General features: G+C 45.0%; 1 protein-coding gene across 3 annotated transcripts in view; it reads left to right on the top strand.

Annotated features, from left to right (window-relative positions):
* Nucleotides 1-23677, top strand: part of CARS1 (cysteinyl-tRNA synthetase 1) — a 465335-nt gene extending 441658 nt beyond the window's left edge. For all 3 annotated transcript variants that reach the window (XM_085644733.1, XM_085644734.1, XM_085644735.1), the window contains 2 exons: nt 17691-17774; nt 23373-23677. In XM_085644733.1, coding sequence (XP_085500859.1) covers nt 17691-17774; nt 23373-23507 — 219 coding nt within the window. In that variant the 3' untranslated portion in view covers nt 23508-23677. The remainder of the gene's footprint in view (nt 1-17690; nt 17775-23372) is intronic.
* The last annotated feature ends 3590 nt before the right edge of the window (nt 23678-27267 follow it).

Here is a 27267-nt window from a genome sequence, read left to right on the forward strand (position 1 = left end):
ACCCTGCCCCTTGACGGGGCTTGACGTTAGAGCATGACGAGGTCATCGGCCGCAGCGATACAGCCTAGAGGGATACACTGGACACGCGCACTGGACAGGGGTGGGGGGTGGTAGGGATAGGGGAGGTAGGGGAGGTATGGGTGGGGGGTTGAGGGAAAGGAGGGGGGAGTTGATTTGGGATTGAGTTTTGTTCTTTTCATTGTCGAAGTGTCATGGCAGATGGCAGTCCTGCTGGACCAGTCTTAGTCACGAGACCTGCTGCGGGGACAGGGCCTGTCCTCGCCAAATTGGGGCAATACGTTGAAGGGTGCCCCACGGGTCTGATTCCACAGAACTTGTGCCACATTGATTGCAGCCTACAACAACCCCTTTAGTGCAAGACGCGGCCGGCCCTGCGGGGTTGTAGGCGACATGCTGTGTTAACACTGACCTACACACGGGGCTAGATGGGAGTGAAGGTATACCGCTCCTCCGATACAGTAATGAGCCGGCCCGCAGGGTTGTAGGCGGATGCTGCTGATGCTGCCCATGATACTTTGTTCTTGTTAAAACTAATAAAAGATTTAAACCTAAAACTTTCGGTCCCCACTGTACCTTTTTGGTCCCGTTGGACCTGGAGCAGGAAGTAAAACCTATGTGTGATTCCCTCGATAGTCAGCCTGTCTGGGTGCTATGGGAGTACCGTGGGAGGTAAAGAGTAAAAAATGAAGGCGAAGCAGCCAACTGACTGGCTACTAAATGAACAGTTGTCAAAAAAATGCCCACCCTTATGTTATGTTATTTATATTTCTAAAGCGCAGTAGTTACCCAAAGGTGTCCTGGCGCTAGCTTCTACCATCGGAACACAGGATGACTTGGGAATCCTACATGCTGAAAAGCCACGTTATTACTGCTTTCCTGAACACCATTAGGTCAGTAGCGGCTCTAATGTGGATGGGGAGTTCATTCCAGGCCCTTGCAGCGCAGGTGACAAAGCTTCTCCCTCCCCAGTTGACTTTCTTAAAGGGGAGTACTGTCACCATCCTAACTCCTGAGGAGCAAAGAGCTCTTTTAGTCTACGGAAATAATCAGAAACCCATTCCCTAAATAGCATTTCACATTTCATATTCAGACACCCTAATTTTGTCACAAACAATCCAAAGCTATCATGTTGTCTGAGGACACTAGAAAGAGACAGGCAACGGGTATACATAGTACCGCCTGACACCGAGGATGATGAAATAATTGTGGTGGCAATGACTTCTAGTGCCTGCTACTAGGACCAAAAACCAGTCCCTAACATGGAAGTGTTTCACCTTACCAGCTGGGCCAAAAAATGTAAATGCCTGTAACATCTGCTACCAAGAGCTGCACAGAGGCCAGTCTGGACATTACTTAATGGAAACATCGAGATATGGAATTTATCTGAGATCAAAGTATCCCAAAAATACTGCCCAAGCAGAGTACCAAAGGCATCATGCAACATCAGAACATGAGATTGAAACTGGTCCTGTGGATGTCATTCAATAGCAACACCAGCAAAAGGACAACAACATGCGCTACTTCCCAGTATACTGCAAAGAATGTCTCCAAGTTGTATATTTCGGTGAGACCAACAACTGTGTTTTTCAGAAAGCAATGAAGACGCACTTGAAGGAGCATCAAAACATTTTGAGCAAAAACCAAATAAATAAAAGAAAACGTACAATGTTACAATGTAAAAGATTCAAAAGAAAATACAAAAACATTTTTTTTAACATTGCTTGAAATAAAAGTTTAAAAACACAGACAGAATCGTTAATAAAATGCTTTAAAAAGTTTTAAAACCTTTAAAAAAAACTGCATACAGATAATTTAGGTGTGCAGAGGAAATTCTGTTCAATGGTTGCAGGTGTTTGAAAGCAGGGTATGCCAAATGTCATTCCATGTGGCCAAATCACAGGGCAGACAACAGTAGTTTGTCCACAAAGGAAGTTGGCTGCATGAGTAGAAGTATTCATGTGATACGATTCAAATATGATCAAATCACCTCGGGGGGGGGGGCGGGGTCTTGACTGACCGCCGAGCAAGATGACCCTTATCAACCTAATCCCCCACAATCCAATCATTTATCTGTTTTCTGCGACCCTCTGGCAATAGATTCCAGGACCAGAGGCTGAGGGGATACCGAAAATTCCTTTTTGTGATGCCAGACTAGTAGAAAACTAGCCCACAGTGAAGTGAGGCCTAATGCGGTGTATGCAGCCGCAGCACCGTAACAGATGCACTGAGCACAAAAACTTGGATGTAGCCCCCGTCGACTGCAGGCAATTCTTGGGAAAGGCCCCTGGAGTTACAGCTTTGGGACCCATGTTGGCTTTCAACGCTGCTCAATGAGAAGAATGCGGTACAAAAGGGGGTGGTGATGGACGGAGCATCAGAACCAATCAAACACTCACACCCAGTCAACAGATCTGGGTTTGATCCATCACCGTTCTTTAGCCCACTCTGCCACCCCAGTTCAGACATGGCCATATGCAAATCAGTCTGACCCTGTGCCTCACGGGAACAGTCCAGCCCGAACTGCCAAGCCATGCCTTCCCTGGACCGGAAACAAGCTTCCTAGGACCGGTTTCTGGCATTTCAGCCGTCTTCAGCCAGGCTTGCTTGAATCCTGTGGCAAAGTGAGCAAGGGACTCACGTCTGAGCATACCCTGCCAACTTATGGCGAACAAAGCGGTACAAAAGGGGGTGGTGATGGACGAAGCATCAGAACCAATCAAACACTCACACCCAGTCAACAGATCTGGGTTTGATCCATCACCGTTCTTTAGCCCACTCTGCCACCCCAGTTCAGACATGGCCATATGCAAATCAGTCTGACCCTGTGCCTCATGGGAACAGTCCAGCCCAAACTGCCAAGCCATGCCTTCCCTGGACCGGAAACAAGCTTCCTAGGACCGGTTTCTGGCATTTCAGCCGTCTTCAGCCAGGCTTGCTTGAATCCTGTGGCAAAGTGAGCAAGGGACTCACGTCTGAGCATACCCTGCCAACTTATGGCGAACAAAACGGTACAAAAGGGGGTGGTGATGGACGGAGCATCAGAACCAATCAAACACTCACACCCAGTCAACAGATCTGGGTTTGATCCATCACCGTTCTTTAGCCCACTCTGCCACCCCAGTTCAGACATGGCCATATGCAAATCAGTCTGACCCTGTGCCTCATGGGAACAGTCCAGCCCGAACTGCCAAGCCATGCCTTCCCTGGACCGGAAACAAGCTTCCTAGGACCGGTTTCTGGCATTTCAGCCGTCTTCAGCCAGGCTTGCTTGAATCCTGTGGCAAAGTGAGCAAGGGACTCACGTCTGAGCATACCCTGCCAACTTATGGCGAACAAAGCGGTACAAAAGGGGGTGGTGATGGACGGAGCATCAGAACCAATCAAACACTCACACCCAGTCAACAGATCTGGGTTTGATCCATCACTGTTCTTTAGCCCACTCTGCCACCCCAGTTCAGACATGGCCATATGCAAATCAGTCTGACCCTGTGCCTCATGGGAACAGTCCAGCCCGAACTGCCAAGCCATGCCTTCCCTGGACCGGAAACAAGCTTCCTAGGACCGGTTTCTGGCATTTCAGCCGTCTTCAGCCAGGCTTGCTTGAATCCTGTGGCAAAGTGAGCAAGGGACTCACGTCTGAGCATACCCTGCCAACTTATGGCGAACAAAGCGGTACAAAAGGGGGTGGTGATGGACGGAGCATCAGAACCAATCAAACACTCACATCCAGTCAACAGATCTGGGTTTGATCCATCACCGTTCTTTAGCCCACTCTGCCACTCCAGTTCAGACATGGCCATATGCAAATCAGTCTGACCCTGTGCCTCATGGGAACAGTCCAGCCCGAACCCACCCACCCCCTCCCCCTTTTGTACCGCAATGAGAAGAATGGCCTCCCATTTGCTCTGCCTCTGCCCTCCTCCCTACCCAAACAAAGAAGTGATTTATTAACACAATGGAACTTGAAACCTATTGAAGGTCATCACAAGTGCGGCAATTGTGTCGCTTGCCACTCCACAATAGAAGGTACCGAATAAATCCACATCAGATGGAAACATCATGATTTCTCTAATTGTAGAACCAAGAACGCGGTATACGCCATAGTTTGCCCATGTTCTAAAATATACATAGGCAAAACAAACCAACAAGTCAATGCGAGAATCACACAACACAGATCACGAATAAGGAAAAAAGTGAACACTGCACCAATGGTAGAACATTTTTGGGAGAAATCTCACAGTGAAAACTACTTCAAATGGACTATGACTAGACTTCTAAACATCAAATTGATATTGATGATGCACTACTTAGAAAGGAGGCTTACCTCATCCTTAAGTACAACAGTACACTGACAGGTCTTAATAGTATGTCAGAGTTATCAAAAACTTAAACTACTGCACCCAGAATGCATTGCAATGGTTTTTCAAGGTAATAGGGTCCTATTGGACAACACTCAGGAACTACAACTCCCAAGCACATGGATACCATATTAGTTTGAACACCAAGAACGAACTCCATTGCTGGCCAAACAAAGAAGGAGTTGAAAGCAATTGCAGAATAGAGATCTAAAAAGATATGGCAGCAATAGCTTGCCAAAATAGACATAGAACGATAACTAGTAACCACGTTCTGAAATATATTTCCTGCAGAGTATGCGAGTGAAGTTAAAAAAGCAAGCCCCGTAATTGTAAGGAGACGCTGCAACAAAGATTTGAAACGCTGAATGCACAGCAGGTCATGAATGCCCAGCCAGGAGGTACAATATATAACAAGTCCATACCAAGAGAAAAATAGAATAAGTCAAACTTTGTTCCTCTAATGCAAAGCGCACCATTAAGCCTGTTTATTGTTTACAGGGCTGCAACTGCCGCCACACAACTTTGATAAACAAATTTAAAAAGAAAGAAAGGTAGGAGACAGCTGCCAACAGCATAAACATTTAAATAAAGCAATACAGATGCACAACAATGACGATTTCTTCTGTTTCACACATAACTACCGTCTACTGTGAACAATTACCTGCTGGTTTAAAATATGCAAAGACGAGAAAGATAAATAAGAAGCCTAAGTTAAATGACTCAACCACTATTAATGAGACTAGTGAATCAAAGGCAGATAGAAAGGAGCCCCTTGTAATAATTGCTTTATGTCACATACCCTTACAGAAATCGCCATTGCTGTTTAAATACAATTGCCCTGATAAGTCTCCTGGTACTTCACGCCCAGGAACAGAAACGCGTCGGCAGATAAATATACAGAGGGTCACTGAATTAAACTTGTGATCAGAGAGAAAAATCTCCAGTTTTTAACAAAAATCTAACGTGCCCTGTATAAGATTGGATATCGAATATAGACATTAAAGAGTCTTAAGAATCATAACCGAAAGCATACCACCAATAGCGATATATGCATTGGATGTCTTTTTTGTTAAAATGTTTTTTCATGTAAAAAGTGTTTGTGATATATGTTGTATTGCACATTTATGTCTTATTTAAGTGTGTTTGCTAAATAGTTTCGAGAACAGCACATTTATGTTTTATTTAATTGTGTTTGTAAATTGTTTTGAGAACAAGGATGTATTGATATGACACGACACATGTCTTTTTTCAGATTGAAAGAAATAACTAAGAATAAAAAATAGTGATAATAAAAAGGTGAAAATAAATACACCGGTTCAAACTAAAATCAATGGGTTTGGCCATTTAGCAAAGACATTTAGCTTTCAAAATAATGCGAGTCACAGCTAGGATTTTCTCTGCTATTTTACCTGATTTCCACGTTGCCTTTGTGGCCTCTGACCTTAATGAGTTTGCTGTGTTGATAAACTCTATGGAGAGTAGGGCCATTGAACACAGATCTGGGAGACTTGGAATTGCCTTCATTAATCTTATAAGTTGCCTCTGTTTAGAGTGTCCTGGTGATCCTTGTGGGTGTACAGGGGGCAAACAAAAATTATAGCCTGAGGTTCTTGCTGCATGGTGCGTGTTTGTTGTGGTATTGACTGGTAATCCGTACCGGTTGTTGTTGGTGCCGGTTGATATATAGAACTGGTTTCTTTTTTTTGGTGGGTTTCCGCTTGTTTGCTTTGAGCTCTTGGCATTACATTCCATGCATTTGTTTTGGCTGTTGTTGGCTCAGAGGGTACCTGTTTTATGGCTTGCGCGCTTTGTTGGTTCACCTTGTGTGGGTTTCTCTAGCTCGAGCAGTCGTTAGCAAATGAGGTGGCGTGTTTATACTCTGTGTAATCTTGATCCCTGTTTAGCCCCATTCTGACGCCCAGGTTATCTCCATTTTGCCCGTTACTTAATTTCCGCTGTGCCCGTTATTTCTGCCCAGGTCTGTGCCGCGAGTTGCTCCCCAGTTGCATTTGTCTGTTGGTTGTGTTCAGGAGTTTTAGAAGCTATGCAGGACTCACCTATTGGAGTTTGGCAGTGCTGTGGCTGACGATCATAGCTGTTACTTGATTTTTTAGTCATTGGTTTAATTATGAGTCCTTGTTGCTTTACATCCCTATTTTCCACGTGGGCCCTAGCTGTATTTGGCAAAGATGGAATGCCTCCTTGTACCACCAGCTTAGTAGGACTGTTATGCAGCCACGGGGTTTGTTTTTGTGGGCTTAGTTCCCCCAAGTTGATGTCCCGTTGTTATAGTTTCCTGAGAAAATGGGGAAGAAGGCTGTCGGATTTACAGTGGCCTTTTGTTGACGTCCTTTCCTTTTTTGTTTTCGACATTGTTTGGCATTAAGGTTCGGAGTTTGAGCCCCTTCTGATTGGTTTATCAATATTTCTCTGTTTACTCCTCTATTGCCAGGCCTGCCTGACTTCTCAGTATTCTCTTGTAAGTTATCTTGGGGCGATTTAGTGAATTTACAGATTGACCATTGCCCGTGCCCCCCATGGTATTTGGGTTATTCTGGCCATTACTTGTGGGACCAGCAGTTGCGGATTTTATCTCATTGAGGACACTGCTCAACATTGAGGGCATGTTGGCTAGCTTATCAACAATCTGGTTGCAGTTGCAGCTGACGCATGCGTCAGATTGAGCTCTCTTTATAAGGCCATTCAAATCCCCTAATTTTTCATCAATGCCTGACGTGAATAGTGCCAAGGTGTTCAATAGTGAGAGCTGGATCTCCATCTTTTCTAACTAGTATTGAAGCGCTTCCACAGCCAGTTGAATTGTGTTTAGAAGAGAGGCCCAAGTACTGGTAGCTTGTTCATTCGAGGGCACACTTGCTTTAGACTAGTTTTTAATTAGTTTTGCGGGTGATGGTTCCTGTTGGGGTGCTCAGGCCGGGGTTCTCTTTATGACTGATCTGGTGAGTGAGTATGTGGCGAGCATATCTTCTCACTCTTGAGTGTTCAGGTAGGAGATAATCGCCTTTCTTTCTTCTTGCTGTGTTAGGTCCAAGGGCCCCACGCATGGTCCTCCTTGCTGAGTGAGTGAACTCTCTTGTGCAGGGGGTGATGAGGTAGTTGGTAAATTTGGATTTCCTTGCTGTGAAGTTGTAACGGGGTTACTGTAAGTGCTGGTCAAACCTTTTCTGTTTGGGACTGAGGTTGATGTTGGTATTCTTGGATTGTTCCTCTGTCGCGCTTCCTGTATCTCCAGTGGCGTCACCCACACCTTTAGTAATGTTGGCTTTGTTCCCAGGCAGTAAATGTTGCGTTATTTTTCTGTGATCTGGATCTTCCTGTGTGGGGGTCCTTTGTGAGCTAGTTGTTGTTAAGGGGGAGACTAAACACACGCCCCCCAAGAGCCAGAGGAGATGTTGCTGCTACTTTTTCCGGCACTGGATTTATTGAAGATCGGTACCTAGTTTTTTTTTTCTCCTTCTCCGGATGCAACTGATTCATCCGTATCGAATATCCTAGGGGGCACATTGACTGCGTTAGAGCCAAACTGGTTTTCGTAATGGATGGCAAATCCAGTTGTTTGAGTCCGCCCGTGCACGTTGAGCTGTTGCTACTACTCTCCTCATTAAGTGTTGGTCTAAAAGTTTCGATTTGTTGATTGGCAGTCCAGTTTGCCATGGCAGTGTTAAGCTCGGAGGGGCCCTTTAGGGGTCCTGAGCCAAGGCTAACCTCCTCTGCTAATGATGACGATATACTTGAAGCTGGCAACAACTGTAGCGGTTGCAGGGGGGTTTGCAGGCCCATAAGGGTAGCGTTACTTGAGCAGAGAACATTTCCTGCGTCCCCTAAGATACTAAATTTAGTGTAGATTTTGGGTTGGTGTGAATCTGTTGCGTGCTTGGGCCCGGTCAATACTAGTGTATCTGTTTGATCCAAGATTGTCGTTGTGAGATGTGATTCGGCACTTACATTACGTTTCTTCCCCTTTCTCCCCCCCTGTCCTGGGGGGGACAGCCGTGCTGGTTCTTCCTGACCTCATCTGCTTAACTGTGCAGTGCTTATTGTTACTTTTATTGAAGCAGTTGCTGCGCTTCCTGGTAGTCAGTACTTTTGAGGTCCCAGAACCAGATTTCGGGCCCGGGTTTGATGCCCCAGGGTCTGATTGGAGATACATGTAGCTGGTGCTGGGGCTTTTTATTTTGCTTTGTTGGCACTGTTGGTAAATTGACAGGGGTTTGGTGAAAAGCAGGAGAGCGGGGAGCGACTGCAGCAAAGCTCCTAAGCGGCCCTCCCCCCCCCCCCCCCCCCCCCCCCTGCTGTCTCCTCACTTGTCTCGCCGCAAACTGGAGTTAGAAGCCCAGCGCTGAATGCCAATGAGTGCACCAGGGGTGGGGCCTGGGGGGCGCTGTGGGCTGCTGACTCACCAAACTGTGGCTGTGGTTGAGGCTGCGACTCCCTAGGTTGATGCGCCTCTGTCCTCTAGTGCAATCCTAGAGCCATTTGTAGTTCCGCCCACGTCCGGGCTGCGGCAGAGACGGGGAGTCAGGGGACCAAATGCAGCGGTCCAGCAAAGAGTCTGCTATTTCAACCTCCTTTAGATCATGTTCTATGGGGCCAGTTCACCATCTCCTCTGCTACCTACTTAGCCACGCTTGCAGCCCGCTTGCAGCACATCGTTCTCTGTGCACCGTTCTCTGCTGCCCTCCGCCACCTATGATCCTCAGCTCCTCCGGTGCCAGATGGATCAGTGCAGCGGCCGCCTGTTGGAATGCCGCTGATCGGAGCACAATAGAGGAGCACTGCAGGGGGGTTGGTCGCGCTCAACCACACTTGACGCCTGGCCGTTTGCAACTCGTTGGTGGGCTCTGATGGTTTCTGTGCAGGGCTCTGTACAGGGGTGAAATAGCAAAGTTCAGCAGGGGCCGTAGGCAGCAGTTTGTATGCAGCAATTCGGCGTTTGAATGGTGTTTGATCGCAAACTTTACTGCGTCCTCCACCTCTCACACTGCGGTTGGCGGTCAACGCGAAAACACGGACAGGTATAATTGCATTTGCCACTAAGACGGTATAGCCCCTGGTGAGTTCCAACAGCATGGAGGAGCCTGCGGTGCGCTGTAGAGCGGCTGCCGCTGATTTCAGACTCTGGAGTACCTTCCAAATATACTGTCCCCAGCCACAGGCGACCTTGGGAGAGCCCCGACAATGCCTACCTGGAAGGAGGCCGGCGGCCTCACATTACTGTGGGGCCCCTGATGTGCTATAGGGGACCCTATCAATTTGAGAGGCTCCGATGTCCCACTGCTACCTGCCGCCTTTCTTTAGCAAACTGCTTAGTTAGGTAAACAGCAGGGATAACCAACAGGCCGCAGGGGAATAACTCATCAGGGAGTTACCCCTGGCTGGTGACGGTGATTACCACTGTGGCCCCAACTGAAATCAGTGACTGTTTCTCAATGGCGATGTCAAGGGTAGGGGTGCCCGAGTGGCACGTCAAACAAAACTGGGCACCTGACTATATACGCAGACAGGGGCTGCTGGCCCTGCTAGCCAAATTGATTGTGCCCGCCATTATTGGTGGACGAATCTCCGATATTACACTCCGAGCGTGAGGCACTGGAGGATACAAGGGAACATGTGTGCCCCTGGCTTTATGATATTTTATCCAAACTTATAAGAAAGACGCAAAGGTTTTCCTAGCCCTCTACCTGGTTTTTGGGTGTAAAGGATTTTAAAAAGGACGACTACTCCACTATCAACGTTTGCGAAACACTTTAGAGCCCCTGAGGGCTTCTAACAATTATACAACTGTAATTGGATGTTCAGGTCATTGAATATTGACAACGAGGCTAGCTGCCTCTTCATTCTCCTTAGAAGGCAGTACACAATTGTTTCTCAGTCCTGATGAAGACCCCACGGTGATGTTTTTCAAAGACAAACTTAATTAGGGGTCGAAACGTTGACGTTAAAAAAATATAAGTATTGTTGCCCAACTAGAACTTTACAACGAAGAAGATGAGTCATAGGTCTTGTTAGGGTCTTTTCATTGTTAATACAACGCTGTGCAATCAAATTATGGTTTTATGTGTCATATTTGTTATATATAGTTTGTATAGTTGATACAGGTATAAAACCACTTCATTCACTTTCCTTTTTTTGTCACTAGGGAAAAAACGACTTATGTTAATTGTGTATATTGTGTATTTGTCCTGTTGTATATTACTTATTCTTTAAAATACCGGATTTTTTCAATATATTAATTCACACTATTCAATTTAGTTGTGTTTGTTTGTACAATCAGTGTTGTGATTTATTGAATCAATTGCAGTCCTGCCTCTGTGAGGACTAAGTAAGAAATGTATTAATTCCTTGTGGCAGAACCACTGCTTGTATAACGTTCCTATCCCCAGGTTCTGCACGTGACTGGGTTACCCCATTGTTATTATTGATACATCAGATATTCATCATTTGTACGTCCATTAAAGGCAACCTGGTTATCTTGGTAATAGTACATGTGTTATTGTCAGCTCCACGAGCCATAACTTTTGATTGTAAGGCGGAGGGAGCACACGCTATATGCATGTATTTACTCAGCAAAAGTAAATGTGCCAGAACGCGAACAAGGCAGCACTGTAGTGTAGGGCAGAAACACCCTTCTCTGTCATGGTGATGAGGTGAAGCCAGGTTAGTACAGCGAGGCAGATGTGCGCTAAAGGGAAACCCGCCTGTAGGGCACTGCCTCCAGTGACGGGGCTAAAGTGGCTGTGAGACTCGTCCTCAGGGAAGAGGCAGGGGCCAGGTCTGTCCGGCGCTGTCACTGCTGCTGCTGCTGCTGCTGACAGACAGGGCACATCATTTATTGGACTCTTTTATCTTTCATTCGCTCTCTCTGCTTAATTTAAAATCCAAACGCTGTGCATAATCTGCCCCACTATCGAGGCTATGTGTCAGCTCACTCATATTTTTTAGATTAATTTAACGTTCACAGTTTATAGTAATTTCCATTGAATGGATGACTGGGTGGTGAGAATAAAGGGGTGTAGAGTGGATGGATGTGGTTGTTGTGAAGTAATGCACTATCTGGCACATGCATCAAGGAAGGCTTTTGCGATTCCTTAATTGCGATTATTAAGGAATTGCAATTAAGGAATCACAAAAGCCTATGCATGTAGGAATCGCTATAAAAATAGCGATTCCTAAACATTCCTTAAATGCGACTCTCAAATTGTGAGTCGCAATTAAGGAATGGCTTTCCATACATGCCTATGGGCCTACAGACCCCTAGAAATGAATGGGAATTGCATGCGCAATTTGCGAGTACCAATTAGGTACTCGCAAATTGCGCATGCAATTTCAAGTGTGTCAAAAAGACACCCTGTTGCACCCCTGAAATTGTAATATGCACCCATGTTGCCCACACACATGCAACATGGGCATGTGTGTGTGTAACATGTAACTTTGAAAAATGCACTTTAGTGCATTTTTCAAAGTTTTTGCAAATTACCGACCTGTTTTATTTTTCGGTAATATGCGATCCCTATTTGCGAAATCGCTATTTAAAATTGCTTCTAGCATTGCATTTAAGGAATCGCAAATTGCGATTCCTTAAATGCAATCACAATTTCCGATTCTTGCATTTGGGATGATGCATCCCAAATGCAATAATAGCGGTTGCAAAAGTGCAGATTCTGTTAATCTGCCCCTTTGCGAGCGCAAAGAAGAATGATGCATGTGCCCCTAAAAGAACAATTATAACAAGCCAAAGCCCGTCTAGGTTAGTTTACTCACCAGCACGGTCCCATTTAAAGAAATGAGGGCTGGGCTCCAACTCCCTCCTACAGACTAGCCGGGCCATTAGTGTAACTTGGTAAACAAGTACTGAAGTGGATGCCTGCTTGTGCCCTGGGAGGACAGTGGAGTGCACACAATGAGCAAATCCCTCAAGTTTTGTCTCTGCTTGTGCCCCAGGGGCACTAGATAGTGCTGCTTCATCTGGAACATCGAGAATGAATAAAAGGAACGGCGGAAGATCTCGATCAAGATAAGAGCTCGCTGAGCCCACGTCACGCTTTAACTTTAAAGCAAGGGTGTAGCTCACGTTAGGTTTTATTTTGTTTTACCGATCCTTGCTTGAGACGCTTAAAAGAAGTTCCACCAAAGGGGATGAACACAGTAGTATGACAATGGGAAACTGATAAGAGAAACACACACAGAAGAGCCTGAAATAGAATGCCTACAACCTATAGAAACAAGGAAAAGTAAAGTGACAAGCACAGGGACTTATAAGAAGTGAAGGCAGGATGCAAGTATCTTTTAAGATTATACTTAATACAATACATTTCACAAGCACAGTGCAAGCACTGTGCCGACGAAACCTAACAAGTGAGTTGTCCTGCAACACATCAAACATCTGGAGCCGGATGTGGTCCTCCTCCAAGAGACTCATATGATAGGTAATACCTATTGTGGTTTAGGTAGATGGGGCTACAAAATGGTTGCCCATGCTGGCTATACGGCTGGCTCAAGAGAGCGAGTATTCTAATACGAAAGACACTCCCACTTATTATTCACCATGTTTGGCCAAATACACATGGGAGATATGTAGCCCTCACCGGGAGTTTGGGAGGGGGTAATGCTCAATATCTGCTCGTGTATGTCCCACCCCATCTCCATGACATTACATTCCCTGACCCCCGTCTGGGCATACCCTTTCCACTTTTAGTGACAAAAGCATGGCTGTTGAGGGGTGATACCCCAAAACTGGTCCCAGGATGCAGGTCGGGCTGGACTGTTCCCATGGGGAGCAGGGTCAAGACAATTTGCATATGGCTGGATCCAAACTGGAATGGCGTGGCGAGTAAAAACACAATTGATTTAACCCAGATCTGTGACTTCAGCATTCTGTCCATCATCTGTTCTTTTTGCTGGGTAAGATCCTGGCTAAGATTTTGGCCTCTTGTCTAATTAAAGTGATTATGACACTAGTCCACCCGAACCAGTCGGGGTTTATGCCTAATAGAATTTCCACTCTCAATTTGATGTGCTTTTATGGCATACTGAGCAAATTGGGTAATCTCCAGGATAATACCCTGGTACTCTCTCTAGACGCCAATATGGCATTCGATACTGTGGAGTGTGATTATATGTTTGTGTGTTAGCCAGACTAGGTATGGGCCCTCGCTTTGTGAAGTGGATGCACCTCCTGTATTCTGACCCGTTAGCTCAGGTGGAGGTCAACGGTGAAATGTCCTGTGTAGTCAGAATTAAACATGGCACACAGCTGGGTTGCCCTTTGTCGCCACTGATTTTTGCTTGGGTTAGACAGTACCTGTTGGTCCGCGGACTGCACTGGACCGACCAAGTGAAGACAAAATATTGTTATATATGCCAATGATGTGCAGCTTTATGTGACAGACCCAGTTTTCACACTCAACAGATTGATGCAGATACTTATTTTATTTGGCCGTTACACAGGCTATACAATCAACTGGCGACAGTCCTTAATCTGTATCCTGCATGGCCCAACACCCAACTACCCTGTGACTGTGACACACTTATAGTTACAGAGGGGTTCTGATACCTCAGGATTTATATTACAACTAATCTAAGACACTGGAGATCCCTGTCATTGTCGCTTCTTGGTAGATCCACCTTGTTTAAAATTATGTTCCTACCCAGTTTCCTATACGCTCTACAAAACACACCCTAAATGGTTCACAGTTCATATTTCGAGGTAATTGAAGGCAAACGTAAGGCGCTGCTTTGGAATGGGGGCATAGCCCGAATAGTGCTACATTAGCTCATGAGAGGGTGGTATGACGGGGGGGATAGCCCTGTCAGATATCCAGAAATACTACTAGGTGGCGCAATTGACCACCATAAACAACTGGGTTTTTCTGCCACTGGGCGAGCCCGCATACCGGATGGACAAACTGGTGATGCAGCGCCATGGGGACACCTTAGGGCTCTTTACAGTGCTACTAAAACGTAAAACATTCATGGTCCAACGGCAGTGGGAATACACCGCTGGCATACAATTATGGAGGGACTGGATTACTCAAGCAACACTTTTTTGGGATACGGCAGTGTTAGGTACACTAGGGACACAACTAGGGTTTCATAAATGGGATCTAATTGGTCTATCCCGATTTGGTGATTTATGGGCTCAAGGGGATGTCATCCCTTCAGAAGACCTACGCGGGCTATGAAATGGCCCCCACTGAGACCTATTGATACCTGCAAATACGGCATCCATCTAGGAGCAGCACTCCCGGAGGTTTCGCCCCTAGAAGACAGGCTACTGGACGAATATATGCCTCGGAAAAGCCACATCCCTGACATAAAAAACTGATCAATAACGGCTCTTAGACAGCCTAGAAGGCGACGAGTGGACGGGGGCCCTAGCATCCCCCAGAGAGGTGGTCATATGTGTGAGGTTCTGCTTAGTTCAACTTAAGATACTTCACTGATCCTATTGTGCTCAACTCACTATGTTCAAAATGGGTAGCGTGACCATGAGTGTTGTAGGTGTTGCTGTGGACAAATCGGCACATTTTATCATAATGTGTGGGAATACCCGATACTATAATGGTTTTAGGAATCGCTCTGCAAAATGTTGCTTCGCATGGAGCGAACATGGATCACCCTGGGACTGGCAATAGCCTAAAGGAACATTGAGAGACTATGGGGGGGAGGGGGAGGCGGGACAAGTGCTACAACTGAGAGACTGGTAGAGGGACATGGTCTGGTGTATGTTGGCTTAGAAGGTGGTATATAGGGCCCCCAAAAATGGGCTACTAAGATTTTAACATATGATTTACTGAGAAGAACAAAGACTAAACGGACATTCTAGTTAGTTGTTGAAAAGAATCCCGAGCTAACATGAAAAACCCAAAAAACAGGGAAATTCTCCAGTTACAGTTTAGTGAACCAACTGTGACATGCCCCTGACACACACTGCTTATGACCTCACATATTACATTACTCGTGACATGTTAAAAGACCTAAAAGGTACACAGATTGTATAGCTTTAACAAGGAGTACTGCTTGTACAAAAATCTTTAAACACGTTAAAGTATGAATTTACCTGATGTGGGCTGAATAGTCACATTCCAAAGCAGGTTCTGGCTAAAGGAAAAGGATGTAGCCACAAATCTGTCAGGAAGTTCAATGCTGAGCTTCACAATGTGTTATCCACTTGTAGATAACTGGGCACATGTCCCTGTTAAATAGTTCATATGCAGTGCATTAGCCAAATTGTATATAAAGTGGGACATCTAGTTGCAAATCTACCCTTAAAATTTTGCTTCATTGCACAATATTCAGAAACATTCATTGATGGTATGACTCTCTAAGCGAAGGTTTAACTGTCAGTGTGCTTGTAACCTTGGCTCTACGGTTGTATGCCATTGTGCTCATCTCAGAACTGTGTTTATTGTATAATAACACTCTACAGTGGTCTGTCGACAAAGCCTGGCTGAAGCTCCTTTGTCAGTGGTAAGCATACCTCTTAACCTCTCGACTCAAACTTACTGGTCAGGTGAAGTATTTAAGAAGGCCTTCCCATTAGGGTGACTGCGGAACCAACACTTTTTGCTAAGGCCTTCAAGCTAGTTTTACTTTGGGTGACCTCATTGAAGCCTATAGAGGTTATTTAATTGTTGGGCATGAGAATACATTAACACAAAGGGTGTCACTAAATGTAGGAGAGTTGAGGGAGATTAAGCATGTTTTGAATGTTACCAAAGGTTATGTCAGTTTACAGTTGATTGCTTAAACAAGGGAATAGCTTAGGTGTAGCTTTTTGAATGAATCCTACTCTAAAATTCCTGTAGAACACTGTCACCATCATTGGATGATGTTGATGTCATCAATTAAGTCATTTACCATGTCATGAGAGATATTTGTGACATCAGAAGCAGTGCATGATGGGGGTGAAAGTTTTAGTTAGTTGACTAAACTATAATTAGCAAATTACAGTGCGTTTTTTCTTTTACCATTGTCTCATGTCTCTTTCCAACACCTAACATTAATGCTACTTTAACCTTTGTGTTTTTTTAGTGAACGTCCGTGTTTTTTAGTGAACGTCCGTTAAAATCTTATTAGCCATCCTAACTATATCTTTTTTGGGGGGGTTTTGTGATAAAGTGCCCTTGGGGACCAGCCCTTCCCTTGTGCCTGACTCCTGACTGTGCTCTCCCTTGTAGCGCCTCTGCTGAATGGTTCAGTTTCTGGCACCTCTTTCTGATCCTCGGTATGTGAGGCATCTGTCTGAGGCCCCTTTGATGTTCATCAGAATGTGGAGATGATGATTGAGTTTTGGGTGACTTTACTTGGCTTCTTTTCGTTCAGGTGTATGGGGTCTGTCAAAATGTCTTTCTGTCCCCTGGGGTAGAGTTAGTTTTTGACTTTTTTTTTGTTGATGTTGCACTTTTATTACCCGCATACTTATTGGCTCTAGGATATTGTGCGTTACTGGCCCTTTGCTCTTTTCTTCCATCCAATTCTTCATTATGGCTGTTAGCTAATGCCAAGGGCTGCATAGTGGTACATCCCTCGGATTAGGCTTATTCCTTGTTTTGGTGATGTTGCTATTTAGCGTACTACCAATCAGTCACAAGTCACTGTGTCTTTCAGGAAGCATTTCCTGTCTGTCATGCTTAACATTGGATGGCTTAGCTTATTTGCCCTTTTGGCTCCTTCTCCCCTTGGACTCACCTCAATGACGTTCTGCTTCGATATTTGATTTATGAGGTGCAGAATCTTCAGTTAGGAATATCTATCAGAAGAAAAAGTTACTTACCTTCAATAACTATCTTTTTGATGGATACTTTACCTGCAGACTTCTCACCAAACAGGCCACCTGCCCATTCTGAGGATTGTTTCTATGCTGGCAATATGATGCCAGGTTGGTATTGTGTATTACATTCTGGTGATTTCGTCTGGCTCATCTTCGCCTCCAAGGGTATACAGGAAAAAAAGTCTGGAAATTGATGTCGAAGCAACAGGTGGTGAAATAAATGGCTCCACAATGTCACAGTCACAGGGTTGTTGAAGTGGACTTGGAGACATGGCAACACTTATCAGCACAGGCAAGTTATTGAACATTTTCAGGATCCTGGAAAAGTTTCATGAGTTGAGGAAGTATCAACCAGAAATATTAACACCAAGGTAAGTAACTTTTTCATGTCAACCTTAGAGATTAGTAGTGTTGCAGCTCGTATGTGAAGAAGTTCATAGACACCATGGGAATATAGTTCATTGACATGTATAAGATTTCATGTAAGTGAAAATCTTAATTTAAATTGTATTTTGCAGGAAGCTAAACTGGCAAAAATGAAGATCCCTCCAAATGAGATGTTTATTCAAGAAATGGACAAATATTCAAAATTTGATGAAAATGTAAGAATTTCGCTTGTTGTTTCATATGTGATAAGTGTATGAAATAGAGTAGATCTAATATTGTACAATATGTTTGGAGCAGTGATATACAAATATGAACTGGATACTATGCCAGTTCAAGAACTTAAATCTCATTTTGTCGAAATCAATCTTTAAGAAGTTTAAATTTCATAGGTGAATCATGACATCAGTATTTCCCTGTGTGATGAGTCGAAACACAGAGAAGCGTGCATTATTTGTATAATCTTTCGCTTACTCTTCCTATTTAAGGCGAGGTCACTGGCAATTAGGAATTATTATGCCTTTGAACTGTCCATGAATATGTTATTAAGCATAATTCCGAGGTCATACAATATCTGTACACAGTGGCCATGCAGAGTATATCATCAAATATGTTTGTGATTCAGGACATCAAGTGTTACTTAAACTAGAGCAAGCACGGTGAGGACATCTGGGATTTTTTTGAAGAGGTGTCAAGACACCATTATATTGTAAAGAATAAAATAACTCATCCTGCACCTAGTTTTATGAAACATGAAGGCATTTCTCAGCCCCAATGCTTTTATATCTTCATGAATGATTTCTGTGATTTGTGTATTCTGATGTGCTACTGGGATTTATTTTTTGGCATATGCTAATTTGTGCAACTAGTACTCTTTGTGGTGTGGTATAAAACTATCCATAAATACAAATTATAAGTATCTGCCCTGGCCTAACTTGACCATTGCCAGAATAGGAATTACATTAGATTTGGTAGACCATCGCACCACACCTAACCTGAGCTGGACACATAATTGTGATACATCGTCTGCAATGGAGAGCCACTACCATCAAATACTTAGCAGATTTCACAAGTCCTAATCACGGTCAGTGAATAGTGGATTGGTAAATGCGCATTGCACGCACATTATGATTTATTTAGTTAATTAGTAACACACTCTGGTTTTCAAGGTACAAACTGCAGGTCTTTTTTCATAAGCCTATAACTAATGACATAGGTCTATGGGAGTCTAAATAAATGTAAGGGAAATATGTTGTAGAGTATATGATTTATGTTATTTATTTATTTGTTCCAGGCCTCGAAAAACTCTTAAAAATGTTAACAGACCTGCAGGCCTAGTAATTTGAATAATCTACTCGACCTAACTGTAATGTACTTGACCCGTAAACTGGCCTTAAATTGTGAGATCGGCAAATATTTTATTTCACCGAGCCACCTTTTTTTTCATTATCATATTTGAGAGCACCTTCAAATATGTGAGTTCAGCATTTCTGCTGTACAAAAAAACGATTTTGTTTGATTAGACTAAACATTTGCTCCATGAATATTAATAAGAATCTAGCCCACAGTACATAGGGTACACATGATCCCTGACTTTCCTCTTAGTTTACTAATAGCATTACCATAAGGTCAGGGGCAGGAGTGTTTGAGTTCATGTTTAGAAACTCACTTTTAATAAATATGGGGCCATCTGAAGAGAATTTAGGGATTGCGATTTCCTAATTACGATTCTTTGCCAATCTCAACCAGGAAATCTCAATGCATAATGTTTTAAAACCTAGAAGTTGAAAATAGTAAATCCTCATGGTGTCCCAGTACACCTACCTCATGAATAATAATGAGGTAGGTCACAGTTTGAGACCCATTAGGAATTGCAGTCATCACAGGGATGGTGACCACCATGTCTGTGATAGTATTTTAATAAAGCATTTTTTTTTTTATACAGATCGTTTTCCATAAAGGAAAATTGGATTTGTTTAACAAGAAAAAGACAAAATGTTTAAGTTTAATTTTTAAGAGTAGGTGATGTTCTGCAGAGGACCCCAGATCTGAGTGGGCTCAGCATCATCTGGCTAGGTGTGTTTGCTACTGTTGAGAATTTTCAGTGTCATTAATGGTTTGAAGGAACAACAAGACATACTGGGTCCGAGTCATTTTCGTCACCCTCAGACTGGGCCAGGACAGTGTGGTACCCAGCACTCCTTAGCCTGAGTATTTGTCCTCAGGTTTCCACTTCAGGAGGACCTATTGTCTCAGCAGCAGGGCAGGGTCCTGCATATGAGTCTCCACAACCATGCGTGGAAATGAAGCTGCAGCAACTGAATTAGTCTGACCTGCTGTCCAAGAAGGATGATGTCATCCTTACTGCCAAGGGCCCTTCCACAAAGTTGATTTATGCTATGTGCTGATACAAATGTGTTACTTGGTGTAGTGCCCAAAACACCAACCCATTGCAGGCCAAGTTTTTGATATTCTTTTGTTTGTTCTTTCATTAGCAATGCAAAGCCTGGGCACAGTGAAATGTTACTTATTGGCCCTTTCAGCCCTTCTCAGTTTACACGATTCACTGTATTTGTTTAAGTTGCCCGATGTGATGCGTTTTGTAAAAAGATTGAAGCTCCTGTTTTGCCCGAAATAGTTTGTTATGCTACAGTGGGACCTGAATTTGGTCTTTTTCATTTCTCCTTTGCAAGCCCTATGAGCCAATGCACAGCTGTTCTTTACATCCCTTTTAAAAAAACCTTTTTTTATTGTTTTGTCATTACACATAAAGGTGAAACGGTAGACCGCATATTGGCCAAATGGCCCCAGTAACACTACATCATGCAGACTGACTGTCTTTCCATATAAGCATTAAAATAGGTATCAAAATAGTACAATTTGTGACTTAGAATGCAATATCAGGCAGTCTGTAAGAATAAATCATGTCAGGGGTTCAACCATTTATCCCATACCCCTTTGTTTTCCTGGACAGCTGTGGTTCTATAGACTGTGGCTTCTGCCACTGCGTTCTTTACGGCTCTTGGCTCTGAAAAAAATCTTCTGATTGTGATTACATCAATGCGTTGCATGAGTGGGCTACAGGCAATCTCGGTACAACTGATTTACTCCTTTTTTCCCCAGAAAAATAAAGTTTTATTTATGTCCTGACAAACTGGTTCTTAGGACTAGAAACTTCCCGCTTAACATCGTGCCTCTCTTCCATGTTGCCATTCGATTAACATGCCAGCATTTTTTGCTCCGCCTCCTCCCTTGAAAGAGGAGATGTTCCAGCGATTTGACCCTAAGCGGGCTGTCACCACACAAAAGAAGATTGTGTGGATGATCAGCTCTTTGTGTACTTCTTTGGGACAAAGAAGGGGAAGGCTATGCAAGAGAAGTACCTGTGAAAGTAGATAGTTCTCTATATCAAAATCTGTTAGGCACTGACCAAGTACCAGCTCCCTGTGTACTTGCAGGCTTACGATGGCCAAAGCCGCTAGAGTGACTTTGGTGTTAGGTTGCCTGTTCTGGACATCTGCCAGGGTGCATACATTCATGAAGCACTACTGTCATGACACCTAGGTCCGACGGAAAGGGCATTTTACCTGTTTCATTCTGCAGGACTTTTTAGGTTTTGACTACAGCGAGCATGCGCTGTCAGCAAAATCTATTGGGAAAAAAAACCTTAAAAATGGGCTTAACACCCGCCTATTACTTACCAATTATACCATTGGTTGACTTCCACTTCACTCTAGTTTCCTTGCATCTTAATGTTCATGCTTCCTGCCAGCTTCTCATCACTTCCTCCAGTCTTCTCTGCGCTTCTGTCCATGGTATGTAGCATGGACCCCGTAGAGCTTTCTGTTTGCAGCCATTGTCCTTCCACTGGCTGCATGCTGCTTCACGTGTATGGCTGTAGAGCCTCCCTCCACTCCGCCATCCATTTCCCCCACCCCCCTCCTTGCTGAGGGTTTACCCATCACCACTCTTGCTATTTTTTCCCCCCACACCTTGCCATCCATTTTCCTCACCCCCCTGTCTATTTTCTCCAACCACCGTGTTTTTTCTCCCACTCCCATCTGTTTTCTCCCCACCCCCGGTCTGTTTTCTCCCCACCCCCGGTCTGTTTTCTCCCCACCCCCGGTCTGTTTTCTCCCCACCCCCGGTCTGTTTTCTCCCCACCCCCCAGTCTGTTTTCTCCCCACCCCCCGGTCTGTTTTCTCCCCACACCCCGGTCTGTTTTCTCCCCACCCCCCGGTCTGTTTTCTCCCCACCCCCCGATCTGTTTTCTCCCCACCCCCCGGTCTGTTTTCTCCCCACCCCCCGGTCTGTTTTCTCCCCACCCCCGGTCTGTTTTCTCCCCACCCCCGGTCTGTTTTCTCCCCACCCCGGTCTGTTTTCTCCCACCCCTGTCCGTTTTCTCCCACCCCCCCTGTCCGTTTTCTCCCACCCCCCCTGTCCGTTTTCTCCCACCCCCCCTGTCCATTTTCTCCCACCCCCCCTGTCCATTTTCTCCCACCCCCCCTGTCCGTTTTCTCCAACCCCCCCTGTCCGTTTTCTCCCACACCTGTCGTTTTCTCCCACCCGTCTGTTTTTTTCGTTTTCTCCCTACCTCATCTGTTTTCTCCCACCCTGTCAGTTTTTCCCCTACCTCCTTTGCTATCCATTTTGCTCCCCACCCGCTGCTGTCTGTTTTGTTTCAACCTACCCTCCTTCCTGGTGTGGCTTAACCAGGGCCCCAGTTTTTAAACATATATACATATATATTTTTTATTAACAGAATTTTATATAGCACAAACTTGACCCGAAGGTATCTGGTATAAGCGCGCTTTGCACGAGCACCAGTTGCATTACATGAGCACACATTCATTTTTGTTAGGCACGGGGCGATTAAGTGATTTGCCCAGAATCACAGGATGTTCAGCGTCATTGCCGAGACTCGAACCTGGTTACCCAGATTCGAGGTCGACCGCCCTAGCCGGTAGGCCAACTTCTCTCCCCAGAGCATGGGCTGCTCTGCAACATATTGTACATGAAAAGAAAAGGCTATAACGCAGTCAACACTGGACGCGTTATAGCGTTTTTTGTGGGTTTTTTTTAACTTTCTTTAAGCCAGGTGCAACAAGTCTAAAAAAAAGAAATGACAAAATCAATAGATCTCGCAAAAGCAAACCCTATTGGCTTCCCCAATCGTTGTTGGTTTGAGGCCACTCCACTGACCCTCCACCACAGGGAGTTACTGCTTAGGGTAGTTTTTCCATGGCGAGGAATCTGCAACTAGAAGTATTCATCAGAAGAACAAGTTGCTTACCTTCAGTATCACGGTTTCTGCTGGATACTTCAACCATAGATTCTTCAGTGGTCTCTCCCATCCCTTTTCTGTAAAGAGGCCTCATTACAATCCAAAAAGATCCCAAATTAGGTTTTAGCACCCTGTCTGACAATTTGTTCTAAGAAACTGACCAGAGGGTCAGTGTGTGCAGAGGTGGAACTCATATGAGGCTTTGCTCTGTCCCTTACAGGACTGAATATAATTACCACAAATTAATACTGTGCAACTACTGGTATGTTATGGCATTGTTGGAAGAATTCTCCAGGTCCATTCTAGGGATATTCTAAAGGTGAGGAATCTGCGATTTAAATAGAGGGTTACCAAAGATAAGTAACTTGTTCATCAAACCCTCAAAGAAGCCTGAGGTCCAAAGTGGAAGTTGTGTAGCACTATAGATATCAAATGTGAATGGTGCGATTTTTGTAGACCTTATGAATTAAAGGACATCAATTAATTGTGAAATAAAATAATTAAAAAAGACCATATCTACCTTTTCTTTTAGGGGTTTCCTACTCATGATGCAGAGGGTAAAGAAATCAGCAAAGGACAAACAAAAAAACTGAAGAAACTATATGAAACCCAAGAAAAGTTGTACAAAGAGTATTTGCACCTGCTTCAAAATGGAAATGTGAACTGAGAACAAATTACCGGGGAAATGCTAAGCAAGAGCTCTGTTCACACTGTACTGTTTCTGAGCTTCCATGTGTCGTGCATCGTTTTACAGTTTCTACTGGGATCTTTTTGTGAAATTGAATAATATGACTATTTGATACACAGATTGAAAACAATAAAACTTACAAATATTGACCTGTGGATTTGTCTTTATAACAGAAAACAGCTCGTTACAGTCAAAGCTTGCCTGTCTTGAGCACTCTTTTATTTGGATTCTTCACATTCACAATTTTAAACAAATAAATTATTTTGAGCCTGACGGCCACAGCATTAGACTCTACTTACAGCATTAGATTTTGTGACAAACTAAGTGTCTATGTTTCTCCTACCGCCTAAAGTCCCTCATCGCAGTGTGCATTTATGTTTTTTGTCCAACCACGGCCTTTGTTAAGGTTCAAATTTTGGTTATGTTGGTAACAAAAACGTATTTTCCTTTGTTTTTTCTCACACACACACACACAGCATTTTCTGGATCATGGAGTGTCAGATTCAGGGTATCATTTAGGATTGAAACATGGACAACCTTTCAAAACATCTATAAACAGTACTTAAATTAAAAAAGCCACTGAAGGTTTTCCTACTGCTGGTGCGGTTTCAATACCCAGGTTGCTGAATGCCAAGGCTGCTTAGTCTTGATTTCACACCATACTGCTTTCTTCCAGTCTGCGTCAATCAAAACACATTCAATTATAATTTTGTGACTATATAGCTTAGAGATTATTCCAGTAATGTTATCAATCTTTTTTTTTTTGGGAACAAATTTTATTAGTCAATTGTACAATCAGCGGAGCTCTGTACCCCAGAGACATCCGTAGCATCAATGTACCACATCTTGATTTTGACCATTTTACCATATAATAACAAAAGTGGAATACATAAGGGTCATGCATATAAAATACAACCCCATTGAACAAGCCCCCCCTCCACCACCCCAAACCCCATCGCACACCCAGTCCAACACCATCCGCAGGTATGATCCAAACCGCAGCTATACTCTCGCAATGTCATCAATCTTATGACTGTTTCCCTCCCTAATTATATTATTTTATCTATTTTAATCACTTGCTTTTCGGCTTCTTTGTTTGAGTTTTAGGTTCTTAAATACATAAAGGACAGGTTGCATTTTAGCTATGGTCTCCATTTTAGTTAGCCTGTCCAGCTTGTTTACCTTTGGCCCCAAATACATCCTAGGAGGCTGCCATTTTTCCTCATACTATGCAGAATCGTCAACATGTCTGCTTTGACCGCCTGAGCCTATTTTTCCAATAACTGTGAAAGTGTCATGTCATTGAGATATATACATCAACAAAAACCCCAGTGCAACAGCAGTCTGGGATAGGTGCCTTTTTCAATGTCTTATAACAACCATAACCCAAATAATGTACTCTATATTGACATTTGTACATTATTAGTACATCTACTGATGTGTATTAAGTCAAAACATTTCTAAAGTGACATTGCAAATTCCATCTCAGGTAAGATACAATACATAAGGACTACCACTTGACCTCTTAGTTAAGAGAGCAACTTCACCCAGGTCACAGATGCAGATCTAGATGAGCACGGCACTGGATTCCATCTTGACTACAGAAGCCTCCGGCAAGACTCCCTGACGCTCTGCAAAGCATTCCATTCTGCCTTCACGAACTGTGCCAGAATTGTGTTCTCTTGTAAACGCAATATGCTAGCTCTTGGTCTTGTGCTCGAAATAGCTGACAAGCTATTTCCAAACAGACAACAAACCCTGTTGTCCAGGTATGCACACCACCTCCAAAACTCAGGCGTGTTATTTATTCATCTGCTAGAACTAGCATAGCGCTTACAGATAGCCCAGTGAGGGTTTAAGGTATATAAATTGTGATGTTAAGATTTTTGCCTGTTTTCACTGTTATTGAAAAGCTTAGTTGGTTTTAATTCTCTTCTGTGATTTTACCAATATTATGTGCTCTGGATTATCCCAGCATTTTTAAAATAACTATTGTAAAATAAATATGTTGAAATACATATTCCATTTATAGTGATCTAGTGTGTGTAAATCATTAATGAATGATCATTTGAATTACCACTGCTCCCTGTGAGTATTGCCCAAAAGCGTTGACACCTTCGCATTTATATATTGGGTGGGGTTCTGCGGGGCTAGAGTAACCTGTCTTTCACATTCAGCACTGGTGCATTGAACTAACTTCACTCGTGTCACCCGAGAGTGTGAAAACAAACCTTGTAGAGCAGAGCCAGAAACTCAGTTAACGGAACAGGGCCGGGTGATGCCCCACATCTTGTCTTAACACTGTGCCCTGCCCTCTGCCTTGTCCTTCCACTCCTGAACTTGATGTAAGCTATGTTATATTGTAAATAACTATAAAGGACGTGGTAAGAATATAGATGATTTCAGGAGCCTTCCAGTTCTATTAACACTGGGTCTTCCTGATTTGTCGATATATCCCACCTAGCTATATTTGCTGCACATGGATGCCTGATTCCAGAAAAGTTGCATGTGGGGAAAAAGTTACTTTCGTCATCTCTTGCCAGCATTTGAAGACATACTAACAAAAATAAGATATTGTCATTAACGCATTATTCTCCCCATGGGGGCGTGGCCAAGATGGCCGCCACGACGGACGCGTCCTGCTAGAGCTCCGGGATCGGGCTTTACCCTCGCCCGTTCTCAGCAAGCCTGGGGGCGCCACATGACATCCTGAGGCTGTCCGGAGGAGCGGGGAAAACCGGCGCTGCAGACCCGGTAGTGAAGCGGCCCCCGGGCGCCGGACCCTTGATGCGGGAGCTGGCCGGGTGCGGAGGAGCCGGCCGCAAAATGGCGCCCGCCCGGTGCTGCCGCGGTCACTGACGATCGGCGGTCAGGGCATTGGCGTTGATCGATCCCGCTCCCCGGCTGCATATCACGGGAGCAGAGTGCCGGGAGCGGAGGCGGGGCTGCAGAGAACTTCGGGCTCCGGAGCTACAGAGGTGCTGGTGGGCTGCCCGTGAGTCCCCCCCCCCCCCCCCCACCCCCGAGTGGCAGACATTGCTGGCGACGCGGAGCGCGGACGGCGCTGATGAGAGGAGTGATTCCCCGGGGGGTGCGGAGATTGTAGACGCCGACCAACGAGGACTGCCTTCGCTGTCACCCAGTGCGGCGGAGTGAAGACCAGAGAGGGACCGGGAGACGGCCGTGCTGCGGAGCCTGAGAGATTGGGATTCAGGTGGGCCCGCGCGGCGGCAGTCCGGTGTGACGGCGGCGCGTCCCCCCCCCCCCCCCGGGGGGGTGATACCCGTGCGGGGAGGCCTTGGATGCTGATTGCGGTGGTGCCTGCCTGGCCTTAAGATGGCGGCCAGTGGCGCCCCGGCCTATTGACTTGGAGGGCAGATCGGCGAGGGAGGTGAGCGCCATCTGCTGAGGCCCGAGGGTGCTGCCCGGATCCCGCCCTGACGGCGGAGGAGATACCGAGAGGTGCCTGGACTGCCGGGCCCCACTGACCCGGCGGCGACATTTGGCCCGGGGACACGCGGCGCAGAGCACTGGCCGCAGGAGACAAGGGACTGGTTGCGACGCCGTGGAAGGGGGCCTCCACTGCCCGGGCGATTGATCTGCCCTCCGTGGCCCCGCTTGCCACACGAGTGACACGGCCCGAAGGTACTAACAGTTGGAGGTAGGCAGAAGCGGAGTGCCGGGGGGTCCGGTACCGGCCGCGGCCACATCTCGCTCAGACACTGCAATCGGCCGGCAC

The sequence above is a fragment of the Triturus cristatus genome, chromosome 3_1 (assembly GCF_964204655.1).
Source record: "Triturus cristatus chromosome 3_1, aTriCri1.1, whole genome shotgun sequence".
In the NCBI taxonomy this organism is placed as follows: Eukaryota; Metazoa; Chordata; class Amphibia; order Caudata; family Salamandridae; genus Triturus; species Triturus cristatus.